Source organism: Durio zibethinus, chromosome 6 (assembly GCF_047325235.1).
Source record: "Durio zibethinus cultivar Kanyao isolate XHJ-2024 chromosome 6, ASM4732523v1, whole genome shotgun sequence".
NCBI lineage: Eukaryota > Viridiplantae > Streptophyta > Magnoliopsida > Malvales > Malvaceae > Durio > Durio zibethinus.
The window spans coordinates 31,278,425-31,290,955 of NC_143167.1; the positions used below are offsets into that span (position 1 = coordinate 31,278,425).

General features: G+C 34.9%; 2 protein-coding genes and 2 pseudogenes across 4 annotated transcripts; all 4 read left to right on the top strand.

Annotated features, from left to right (window-relative positions):
• Positions 1–360: 360 nt before the first annotated feature.
• On the top strand, positions 361–2,139 carry LOC111285576 (class V chitinase-like). Its single transcript, XM_022875092.2, has 2 exons — positions 361–1,670; positions 1,920–2,139. The coding sequence occupies exons 1-2, from the start codon at positions 590–592 to the stop codon at positions 1,940–1,942; spliced, it is 1,104 nt and encodes a 367-aa protein (XP_022730827.1). The 5' UTR covers positions 361–589; the 3' UTR covers positions 1,943–2,139.
• A 664-nt stretch (positions 2,140–2,803) lies between these two features.
• Positions 2,804–6,466, top strand: LOC111284450 (class V chitinase-like; annotated as a pseudogene). Its single transcript, XR_016342592.1, has 5 exons — positions 2,804–4,174; positions 4,550–4,725; positions 4,782–5,012; positions 5,142–5,352; positions 5,527–6,466. The product of XR_016342592.1 is annotated as a class V chitinase-like (transcript).
• LOC149518569 (putative cysteine-rich receptor-like protein kinase 20) lies at positions 6,110–6,466 on the top strand. Its single transcript, XM_089762895.1, has one exon. The coding sequence runs from the start codon at positions 6,110–6,112 to the stop codon at positions 6,389–6,391; it is 282 nt and encodes a 93-aa protein (XP_089619021.1). The 3' UTR covers positions 6,392–6,466.
• A 1,104-nt stretch (positions 6,467–7,570) lies between these two features.
• LOC111284451 (uncharacterized) lies at positions 7,571–12,215 on the top strand (annotated as a pseudogene). The gene is made up of 7 exons (XR_016343072.1): positions 7,571–8,728; positions 10,125–10,256; positions 10,324–10,517; positions 10,832–11,042; positions 11,180–11,417; positions 11,490–11,639; positions 11,719–12,215. The product of XR_016343072.1 is annotated as an uncharacterized LOC111284451 (transcript).
• The last annotated feature ends 316 nt before the right edge of the window (positions 12,216–12,531 follow it).

Genomic DNA, 12,531 nt, shown 5'->3' on the forward strand with positions numbered 1-12,531 from the left:
TTTTGTAAAAAAAAAAGATATTTTTTATAAAAAACCATCTTAAAAATAAAAATAAAAATATTCAAATTCAAATTCAAATTTTATATTCTTTTCTTTATCAAAAGCAAATAATTTTGCCAAATTAAAAGATTTTTACTGTCAAATCAACTGTTCTATTTGCTTGTTTATGTAATTAATTACTTTGACCAATTAATTTTTGTGACTAATTTTCTATGGCTGTTTTTTTTTGACTGAAAACGCACATGTTGTAGCCGGTTCTTCCATGAATGCTTTTACACCCAAGCGATCTTTTTGCAATAATTGTCTTTGAATCTCTATTCTCCGATATTATCTTGTTTAATTACTTGAACACATTACATACGTAAGTGATCATTTCTAAAAGGTTTGGCCAGATTTTTTATCTTCACAGTCAAATGCCAGAAAAATGGATATGCATTGAAGAAATTGAATGAGCTTTCCAGAATTTGATAGTGTTTTAATTTTAATCAATTCATTCAATTTTCAAACATGAAACATCACCCCTGTATCTATATACATTTGGTGCTCCAAGCTAATTGTTATTCCAGGCAAGGTGCATCCGTTACTTTCAATGGCTGCAAAACTTCTTGGCTTCCTGTTTTTCAGCTTCCATTTTCTGCTTCAACTTCACTTATCTACCGGTCAAAATGTTGTTAGAGCTGCTTATTGGTCCGCAGGAAGTGAATTTCCTGTTTCGGACATAGATTCTAAGCTTTTCACTCACCTTTTTTGTGCATTTGCTGATCTTGATTCTCAAACAAACCAAGTCGCGGTTTCTTCTGCAAACCAGGCCCGTTTCTCCGCCTTCACAGAAACTGTCCGACAAAAAAATCCTTCCATCGAAACACTCTTGTCAATTGGTGGGGGAAGTTCAGAGGCGTCAGCTTTTGCTTCCATGGCAAGCCAAGCTAGTACCAGGAAATCATTCATTGATTCCTCCATAAGTTTAGCAAGATCTTATGGCTTCCATGGCCTTGACCTTGATTGGGAGCACCCATCCACAGTTACCGAAATGAACAACTTGGGTTTGCTTCTCAATGAGTGGAAAGCTGCTGTGGATAACGAATCCACTAGCTCTGGTAACACAAGATTGCTTCTATCTGCAGCACTTTTCCGCAACTCAGATTATTTTACTCTGAAATATCCAATCCAGGTGATAGAAAATAGCTTGGATTGGATCAATGTGATGGCATATGATTTTTACGGTCCTAGATGGTCCAATGTAACCGGTCCTCCTGCAGCATTATACAATCCTGGAACTCGAGTCAGTGGGGATTATGGGATCAGAACATGGATACAAGCAGGGATTCCATCGAATAAACTAGTACTCGGATTGCCCTTTTACGGCTATGCCTGGCAGCTTGTAGATGCAAATAACCATGGATTTTTTGCACCTACAAATGGACCAGCTATATCAGCAGATGGAGACTTGGGTTACGGTCAGATCAAGAATTTTATTTCCCAGAACAGCGCCACAGAAGTTTACAATGCAACAGTAGTTTCGAATTATTGCTACTCTGGCAGGACATGGATTGGTTATGACGATACGGAAAGCATTACAGCCAAGGTTTCATATGCTAAAGAAAATGGTTTGCTTGGTTACTTCGCATGGCATGTTGGTGCAGATGACGATTGGACTCTTTCACAAGCAGGTCAGTAAACGACTAATTTTAATCAGACCTGGCTAATATTTTGTGAAGCCATATCCACACTTTGAAGGTGACTAATCCCCCACCTACTGGGGGTGCATGGGCTACCCTGATCATTGAGACCAAGCTTTAAATTGAAAGGATCTGTTTATATTTTTTGATTTCATGTTTTGTTGGATGAATTATTTTCAGTTTAATGTTTCGTAATTAGTCCTAATCCTAACGATCCTCTTCTTTGTTTTTATGTGTCAGCATCGCAAACATGGGGATCATAGACACTAATGGCCTGTCCATGGAGTAAATTAGTGACAGATTTATACGAGTTTATGAATAAGATGATCCTTCTACTGATTTATGTCATTTGGAATGATGCTGCCCCCAAATAAGAATGATGTTAAATATTTCCAATTGCTAATAAAATATATATAGTATAATAGACAAAGCTTGAATAAACTAGTTCCTGATTAATATATCTAATGCAATTTTATCCTATTGACTATTGTATTTTGAATGGTGAGTCTTAACAAATAAACTTACTAGCTTTTAAAGGTGTATATATATATATATATATATATATATATTAACATGTTAAATGAAGCTAATTTCCACCTCTTGTAATATCTCTATTATTCAAATATTCAACCTTGATAAATTTAGTGCCAGGGAAAAAGTTACAAGAAATGGTCTTTGGTTTAAAAAATCCTATGGATAATTAGAGACGGTTGAAGATGTAGAAGCACGGTACATAAATTTTCCTCAGGTAGTATCACATAAATTTAACAAAATTTTAAAATACTTGATCAAAGTTATTATCATAGCCAATTTCTATTGTCTTTCTCACAAAAGAATTGTTATTAAATAAAAAATTAAAAGCTAAGTTCAAGATTTAACATTTAGATCAAATCTTAATTAAAAATATAATATTTAATTTGATTAAAATAAGGATAAAACATTTAAAATATTGCGTAAATAAAATTTTTTTTTACCAGGAATGGATTATATTCGTTGTTTAATAGTGTGAAATATTAAAATATTTTGCTGATCTGACCTATTTTGTGTTTTATCTTATGATTTTTTATTAATCGAAAGTTATTTTTTGTTGACTTTGTTAAATTAGGTCATCCAAAAAATGAAAATTAAAAAAATAGATTTTCGAAAATTATTTTTATGATTATCAAATGAGCCGAATTGAATTAAATTAAAATTAATATTTTTAATTAAAAAAAAGTCCAAATTCTAGTCCTTGAACATTTAGACTAAACAAAATGGCTGATTATTCAACCAGTTTACTTATCTCAGACGCGAAAATTAAAATGTATGTGTCATATGTGGTGTACATTTGTCTTTGTACTTCTCTGTATTTTGTCAACAAATTTTACTTTTAATAGACCTAAATTCTAGTAGAAATCATCCCCCCTGCAAGTTTCCTCCATGGCACCTAAGTTTATCATAGTTTTTCTTCATTTTTTTCTCTCTTTAGTATTGCATCCGTCATTAGCACAAACCTGGATGCAAGCTGGTTACTGGTCTTCAGGTAGTGAATTCCCCATTTCTGATATAAAGTCTGCTCTCTTTACTCACCTTATTTGCGCCTTTGCAAACCTGAATTCCTCCTCCTATCAGCTCCCTATTTCGTCTGATGGTGAGCTAAACTTCTTCGTTTTCACTAACACTGTCAAACAGAAAAACCCATCAATAACCACGCTTCTATCCGTAGGGGGTGAAAGTGCAAACCGTTCGATCATAGTTTCAATGGTAAGCAATTCCTACCACAGGAAATCTTGCATTGATTCCTCAATAAAAACAGCTAGGCTTTATGGTTTCCAGGGCTTAGACTTTTGCTGGGTTTCAGCCAACACCAATTCTGATATGAGCAATATGGCTCTTCTCTTTGAAGAATGGCGAGCTGCAATTGATTCAGAGGCGAGAAATTCTAGCCAGTCTGAGTTGATATTGACTGCAACAGTTCCATACTCGCGGTATTCACAGTCCTTAACTTATCCAGTAGATTCATTGAAGAGAAACTTGAATTGGTTACATGTTGTGGCTTATGCCTTCTATAGTCAAAGGTGGGAGAACTTTACAAGGGCTCATGCAACTCTGTATGACCCAGCCAGTAATTTTAATACAGATTTTGGTGTCTTCATGGATTAATGGAGGATTACCAGCCACTAAGTTGGTTTTGGGCTTGCCTTTCTATGGCTATTCATGGACACTTGTGGACCCCAAGGATAACACTATTGGCGCACCAGCATCAGGACCAGCTAAGTCCGAAGATGGGGTTTGGTTGTTCAAGGACATCAGGAATTACATCCAAAGAAATGGAGCCAATTCAGTGTATAATGGTACTTATGTAGTGAATTACTGCACTGTTGGAAAGACCTGGAATGGTTTTGATGATGTTGAGGTTGTCAAAATTAAAGTTTCCTATGCCAAGGAAAAGAAGGTGCTGGGTTACTTTGTTTGGCAAGTTCCCTTTGATGACAACTGGATGCTTTCCCAAGCTGGTATGAAACGGATGCTTCACTCTTTCCAACTGATAAAATTTTCTTCTGCATAATTATTAAGAATTCCATGTCTTGATAAGAAAGAAAAATAGTATTGTTGAGCAGGGCATATACAAGAAATATATCCAAAAAGTTAGCGAAAAAGTCTGGACAATGGATTAGTCCTTTTCATAGGTTTTCCTTTAGGATTTCTGGGGTCATTTTTTCTTTAATTCTTTGGCACATAGAAAATATTTGAATGGATGGGCTCACTAAGTACAAAAAAATGAGTGAATTAAGAAAGATACAATCTAAAGAAGCCAGGACATAAACATCTTACAAATGACAATGTTTCAAAGAATCTTCTTGATGTACCTTCTATATTTTTTTTATCAGCATCTGCTTCTGCCAACGCTGATAATCCACAAAAGAAAGGGCGGTTATTACTGATTAATATTTTGATTCCAATTGTTGTGCTCTTGCTTTTGGTTGGCGCGTTGGCATACTACTTGTTAAGGGTAAAGAGAAAGAGAGAAGGTAAAACTTTCGAGTTGGAACTTATCAGCATCATTGCCTAGGGAAATTTCATTTAGTAGACACTTTTTTCTCATTTTTAGATCCCATTTGAAATGCAATTAACCAAAAGATTTTTAATCATACTCTGTTTTGCTTGGTTGATAGAGATGTGCACGTAGCTAAAAATTCCCAGTCCAAAGCAAATCAGATAACAGCTGCTGTAGATTTTAATAGCAATGTTCCTAATCTGATGGTCTATCGTTTCTCTGATATTGAGGAGGCTACTGATAGGTTCTCATTTGAAAATAAGCTGGGAGAGGGTGGATATGGTCTTGTTTACAAGGTAATGCGATACACTAATTATCTAGCTAATTGGTGTAAAGTTTTGGAATTCATATTTCATTTTGCCAGGACACTACCTATATGAATCGAGACATGGGTCACTAACAATAATTGCTCATTTAATTATTAGGGTGTATTATCAGATGGACAAGAAATAGCAGTAAAAAAACTCTCAAGGACATCTGCACAAGGATTTGAGGAGTTTAAAAATGAGGTTATGCTCACAGCAAAACTACAGCATGTAAATCTTGTTCAAGTTTCGGGATTCTGCGTTGATAGAGAAGAACATATGCTGGTCTATGAATATATGCCAAACAAGAGTTTGGACTACTACCTTTATGGTTGGCAGTTAACCTATCTTACGTCCTATGACAATACATAAGCATTTTTTGTTGATGATTAGCATCGAAATCTATGTGATATTTGTTTTTCCTATTGTGTTTTGTTTATTTATTTTGGTTCAGAATGATTGTTTGTTTCATTGACTGTTCATAATCCACTGAGATGCGTTGTAGACCCCATAAAACGATTCATGTTGGATTGGAGAAAGCGTGTCGATATCATTGAAGGGGTTACTCAAGAGCTTCTATATCTTCAAAAATACTCCAGATTGACAATTGTTCATAGAGACTTGAAAGCTAGCAACATTTTATTAGATGAAGACATGAAACCTAAGATATCAGATTTTGGGATGGCTAGAATTTTCGCCAAAGATGGAGTTGAAGCAAACACAAACCGAATCGTAGGCACATAGTAAGTGCATTATTCAAATCAAAGCTATTAATTTCATCCAATCATAAACTAGTGCTAAACACTATTAGCCAATTTGTTGCGGTGGTTATGTTCCTCCTGAATATGTTAAGAAGGGTCTATACTCCATCAAATCGGTTGTGTATAGTTTCGGAGTCCTACTTCTTCAAATCATAAGTGGAAAGAGGAATGCACATTCATACGGGCTCCATGAAAATTTAAGACTTCTCGATTTCGTAAGTTTCATTGCTAACATATCTCAACACCCTTTCTGTTATATTGTGAAATTATTGGATTTTTCATTTAAATGAATCTCGGGCATATGAGCTATGGAGAGAGGGCAAAGGCATGGAATTTGTGGATCCCTCACTGGATGACAGAAGTACATCCTATAAGTTATTGAGATGCATGCAAATAGCTCTATTGTGTGTCCAGGAAACCGCAAATGACAGGCCTACCATTTTGGAAGTCTCTTCAATGCTTACAAATGAAACTACACCAGTGGCCACTCCGAAGAGTCCTGCTTTCTCAACTAAAAGCAATGAAGATGATGAGCAAAAGAAATCTCACTTGCAGGAAGAAATATGTTCCATTGATAATTCACCAATTACAGAAGTGGTCGTTCGATGACATAGGTCACTAAAAAAATTGTTCTAAAAAAGTTTGTAATTTTTAAAACCAATAATATTATTATTTTTCACATCATATTTATATGGGATAATTAAGAAAATAGATAAAATATTGTATTTGATAAAAATAATTGACGTAAAAAATTTTAAATTATAATTAATTTTAAAAATATAGAATATAAAATTTAATTTGATGATGTGGTTGCATCTTTTAATGGGATAAACATTTCATTGCGCCGATAGCTCATATTGCTCACAAACCTCTAATTAGAAATATGTAAATGTATAATATATATGTTAGGGTTCATCGTACTCATCGTGTTGTGTGTATCAAGGGGCATTAAAGGGAAAAAAAAAAGGTGCGGCTTGCATCCTGGCCCTTGTCTACAAAGTCTTTAAGGCACCTCTGACTTGAGGGTTGAGGCTCGGTTAGTCAACTGCGGCCCATGGCAGCCGTTTTAGTCTATGAGTCGTGGGTCGTTTCCACTCGGGCCTAAAGCATTAAACTGGTTCTGTGCACTCCCAGACTACGCTAACTCAATTCCGCTCAGGTCAAAATCAAATAAAAAAGTCAAAGAACTTTGCTATTGGATTATTGACTTGTATTTCAGACTTTTAAGGTTGGAAAACCGAATGCAAACATAAAAACACTCTGAAAGAAACACAACAAACACGTACGTAAGGAAGGGAGACTTCTCTACCTAACCCAACTCCAAAAACGTCTACCCAGAGGTTTATAACTCTTTAATTTTGATTGAGTTTCCACATGCTGCGAGGACCCGTTACTCGAATGGAAGAAAGAAAATAGGAACTATAAATTGCATAACATGAGAGTTCAAAGAAGATTTTTTGTGATATAACTAGTTTTTATTTGACAGTGGGCAGATTACCCAACTGGTGGCACCTGTCCTATGGAATGCATAACTTTCCCTATCTAAAGTTTTTTTTCTGTATTAAAAGCTCTCTTTGTCTGCTAAAATTTAACTTCGTAACTCTTAAATCAGAGATTGGAAGACATTAATGAAAGTCTTTTTGAACACTTTGATTTTTCTTCAACACTCAAAAGACATGTTCCGTGAAATTGCCATAAAAAATCTTCAGTACATAACGTATATTGTCGGCCAACGGCAGTCGAAAAGAATTTAATTTTTCTTACGTAATCTACATGTAGTCAACAGACGCGTGCATCTTGCTTAACAAATTACAAAATCGTGTACTTTCTACTTTCTTGGCAAGACCCTGCTTCTTTCAATGGCCTCTAAGCCCATCTTCCTCCTTCTCCCCCTCCTGTTTCTCTCGTTCAAACTGCAACGCTCAAGCTCACAAACATGGATCAAAGCTGGTTACTGGGACTCTTCTACTAACCTTCCTATTTCTGGTATAAATTCTGCTCTTTTCACTCATCTTTTTTGCGCTTTTGCTTTTATAAATTCTACTTCCTACCAGCTTCAAATCAACTCCTCAAATGAACAACCCTTCTCTAACTTCACCAACATTCTAAAACTAAAAAATCCATCGATTACTACACTTTTATCCATTTTGGTTGGAAAAAGTGAGTCGACAAACTTTTCTTTGATGATTAATCAAACTTCCAATAGAAAATCTTTCATTGAATCTTCCGTAAAAACAGCCAGGCTTTATGGCTTTCATGGCCTGGACCTTTGTGGGGTTGTGCCTAAAAATAGCACCAACATGACCAGTTTGGGAGCTTTTTTGGATGAGTGGCGAGCTGAGGTAGCTTCTGAGTCAAGAAACTCTGGTAAGACACAGTTGCTGTTAACTATGTCGGCTCAAAGCATGCCAATTGTCAACTCAGTGAGTTATCCTATTGATTCTACAAAGAAAAACCTGGATTGGGTAAATATTATAGCATATGACTACTATGTGCCAACAGTTGACAGCTTTACTGGTGTTCATGCAGCTTTATATGGGCCGTTGAGCAGGACTAACACTGATGATGTTATAAAGGAATGGTTACAGAGAGGATTTTCCGCTGACAAGCTAGTTTTAGGTTTGCCTTACCATGGCTTTGCATGGACACTTGTTAAATCCGGTGACAATGACATTGGTTCACGAGCTTCAGGGCCGGCTTTCACAATTGATGGTTCAATGGGCTTTAAGTCAATCAAATCATTCATTCAAAATTACGGTTATGGCGTTGAATCTGTGTATAATTCTACTTATGTGGTCAATTTTTGCAAAATTGGATCGATTTGGATCAATTTTGATGATGTGGAAGCCATTAAAGCTAAGGTTTCTTATGCAAAGGCGAAGGGGCTACTCGGTTACAGTGCCTTTCAACTATCCAATGACGATAATTGGGTGCTTTCTAAAGCTGGTAAGATGGTTATCTCCCTTTAATTTTGTGGGTTCTCTAGTCTTTTCTGTTTCATATTTAAACCTTTTTTGAAAACAGGACTTGTAATAATCAAAATTGTTAAAAATATTGACTCAAATCTTATAAAAAATTTGTTTAAGATTTATTAGATATTGCTTGATGGACAAGAAGACTTGCAAAAGAAAAATTTTAAAAGAAAGGGGATTTTTAATAAGTAAGTTTAACTTGCAAGAATAATTTTAAAAGGAAAAGAATTTTTAATAGACAAGTTTGATTTACATGAAAAGAATTTTAAGAGGAGAGGGATTTTTAATAGGCAAATTTGTATGATTATAAATAAATGAAGTCTCTATAAGATTAGGTATGAGAAAAAGATGTAAGAGAGTTGTAGAGTTTTGTGGGATAGACACTCCATAAGAGTATTGTGGTTCTATGTCTTATGGGTGTATACGTTTGTTTGTGAGTGGACTAGAGGAGACGGAGAGGGTCTACATAGGTATGATGTATGAGAACATATGGATATGTGTTTGGTTATGTTGAAAAGGTACACAAGGATTTGAGTTTGTGTTTGTTTGGGTTGAAAATATTTTATAAGATTAGAGGAGATGAATCATTACCCTGATGATATAACATACTTCTAACTCACATAATGAGGCGAGAAGAATAGCTATAGAATTGAATAACCGTACAGGCATTTTTTGCGCATTGCATACGGCTTTACAATTGCATACGGCTTTACAATGGAATTCTCTTTTTTCTTTCATCGAAAAAAAGAGAAAATATAGAGTCTATTAGACCCAGATTAATAAATAATCCAATTACCATCCTTCTTTTTCTTTTTTTTTTCGGAAAAGTTTAAAAATAGTGAGGTTGATGATTTAATGTGAGTTTGTAATTCTCTATAACTAGTGGATGTTATTTTTCATTCATGGATGTAGGTCAATTGGACCGAATCACGTTAAATTATTTTCTCTTGTGTGTTTAATTTATTATTTGATTTCGTTTCCGTTGTTGTGATTGAATTAGAGACTTTTAACCTAACAAAAATCATTTCCTATTTGAAAGATATTTGAGCTTAAACCAGTTTCTTTTACTCAAATTCCAACTAAGAGAGATACAATTCCACACCAAAAAAGAATCATACAGCTGACACCAAATTAATAAAAATATGTGGAAATGGAACATCATACCCTTTCATTTTTCTTTCTAATTGTTTATTCAACTCCTTGACAAGACTCAATTTTTAAACATTGGCTTGAAAAAAATCTGTATATTAACATCATTTTACCCCAGTCGTTATATTCTGACTTTTGGGGCTTTCTCATGTAGTGAGCTTTTTCTTTTTTTACTTCCACACAGAAAAAAGCTATTGACTTGGGCCTTTCAATGTTCACAGCTTATGGAATAGGCACCAGTCACCGGACAAAGCATCAATTATTGGTTATTGTTCTGGTTATAATTGCAGCAGCGATTCTCCTGATGTGGACTATCATTTGTTACCTGCAAACAAAAATATTCAAGTCGCAAGGTAACTTATTGGACATTTTGAGAATTTGCAATGATTAGAGGCGATAATCATAAATTAATTCCACAAGGTCTTGGCTGCAGGGGTTTGGGTACTGTGAAAAAATCATTATCCTGGATAATAACCAAAATATCAGCTGAGGAAGAGCATGATGATGGTGCTCCTAATCTCCAAGTTTTCAGTTTTACTAGCATTAAAGCAGCCACAAATAACTTTTCGAATGAGAATAAGCTGGGGGAGGGTGGATATGGACCTGTCTACAAGGTAATGCTATATATTAGTCTATTTTCTTATACAAAATCTGAACATGGGTATTGGAAAAGTATCTTCATCTCTAATATTGTTATGTTAGACATGAAATTGAGATGACCAGGCAGATTCAGCCGTGGTTGAGGATTTGCTGCATTCTGCTTACCAGCAAGAGATTCTGAAAATCGAAGGACATCCAAAACAATGAAACTAGTCTTTTATTATTTACAAAATAATTTTTAATCAAACATTTGATTGGTTTTAAAGCCACAAACAGGCACAGTGTTATTAAAATGTACTACCAACTATACTAATGTGGACTATGACAGGGTAAGTTACCGAAGGGGCAGGAAATAGCAGTGAAGAGGCTTTCCAAAACCTCTAATCAAGGGCTTGAGGAATTCAAAAATGAGGTCACACTTACAGCACAGCTTCAACATGTGAATCTAGTTCGAGTTGTTGGAATTTGTACCGAGAGAGAAGAAAAAATGCTGATATATGAGTTCATGCCAAACAAAAGCTTGGATTTCTACCTCTATGGTAAGCAATACTTAATTTATTCTACCTAGTATGATTGTTAAGTACATTTCTATGGCATGTTATTCCATATTAATGTTTGGATTAACTTATCCTAAAGCAAAATATACTATAATTGTTCATAAATTTAATTGATGCAGATCTTATTAAAAAGCATCTCTTAGATTGGAGAAGACGAGTTTTAATAATTGAAGGTGTTACTCAAGGGCTTCTATATTTACAAGAATACTCAAATTTCACAATAATTCATCGTGACATAAAGGCTAGCAACATTTTATTAGATGATAATATGAACCCAAAAATATCAGATTTTGGTATGGCAAGATTTTTCAAAAAGGATGAACTTGAAGCAAACACCAGCAGAATTGTTGGGACGTAGTAAGTGAACCAGGTGCTTTCAAATGATACATATCATCTTATTATTTTTATTAATTAATTCACTACATGCAGTGGCTATGTTCCTCCTGAATATGTTAAGAAAGGAATATACTCTATGAAGTATGTGTTTATAGTTTTGGAGTTCTACTCCTGCAAATTATAAGTGGGAAGAGAAATTCCAGTCTCTATGGCTGCAATGAAAACTTGAATCTTCTTGAATATGTAAGTTATTTTGTCACACCCACTTTTTCGTCTTTGTAGTTCAAATACGCTAAAAATGTACAACATTGAACAATTTCAGGCGTACGAATTGTGGAAACAAGGTCGAGGGGCAGAGTTTTTTGATGCATCACTAGATGATTCATCTTCGTCTTGTAAGCTCATTAGATGCATGCAAGTAGGACTGCTATGCGTGCAGGAAAACCCTGCAGATAGACCATCCATGGTGGAAGTTTTTAGACTCCTAAAGAATGAAACTACTACAGCAATCTTTACCCCTAAGCAGCCCGCATTTTCAGTTACAAGAGATGAAAAGGAGGAAAGTAAAGACAGTGGCAAGAAGAAAGTTTTTTCAGTCAATGATGCAACGATAACCCAAGTGGTACCTCGATGATTGACAGTATAGGCATGCATTTGGGAAACATAATGTAGAAGAATTATGGTTTACCAATCTTTTAATCATGCAAACGTGTAAAGATATTAATGAATCTATGACTTTCTTGGAAAATTGGATGGCTTGGAGGGATCGATTGAATTGCAAGGAAAGAAATTGAATAACAGCATGGCTAATTAATTATTTGGATGCATAAAACTAGTGTTTATATATATTTGGTTATGGCAAACACTTTCAAATTAATGTTAAAAAGTGTACTGTATACTAAATTCTTTCTGTTTTAAGCTACAGGGTATAAAACCCAGACCACGTAAAAGTTGCAACCAAATTTTGTATATTCAAGCCTTATAAAATCATGAACTATCTTTATATTCATCTTGCAGCTCATTGTTGCCCCCAACTCATCAAGCTCAGCCCACGCCCAATCTATCCAGAATAATAACTCAAATTTTATAAGAGATTTATTTAGAATTGATAAGATATTATTTGATGGACAAAAAA

What these genes read in the sequence shown, in the direction of transcription:
- LOC111285576 (XM_022875092.2), top strand. Translation starts at nt 590, where the DNA reads ATGGCTGCAAAACTTCTTGGCTTCCTGTTTTTCAGCTTCCATTTTCTG. An exon ending in TTGGACTCTTTCACAAGCAG is followed by an intron (nt 1,671 to 1,919) that starts GTCAGTAAACGA and finishes TTTATGTGTCAG; the next exon opens with CATCGCAAACATGGGGATCA.
- LOC149518569 (XM_089762895.1), top strand. Translation starts at nt 6,110, where the DNA reads ATGGAATTTGTGGATCCCTCACTGGATGACAGAAGTACATCCTATAAG.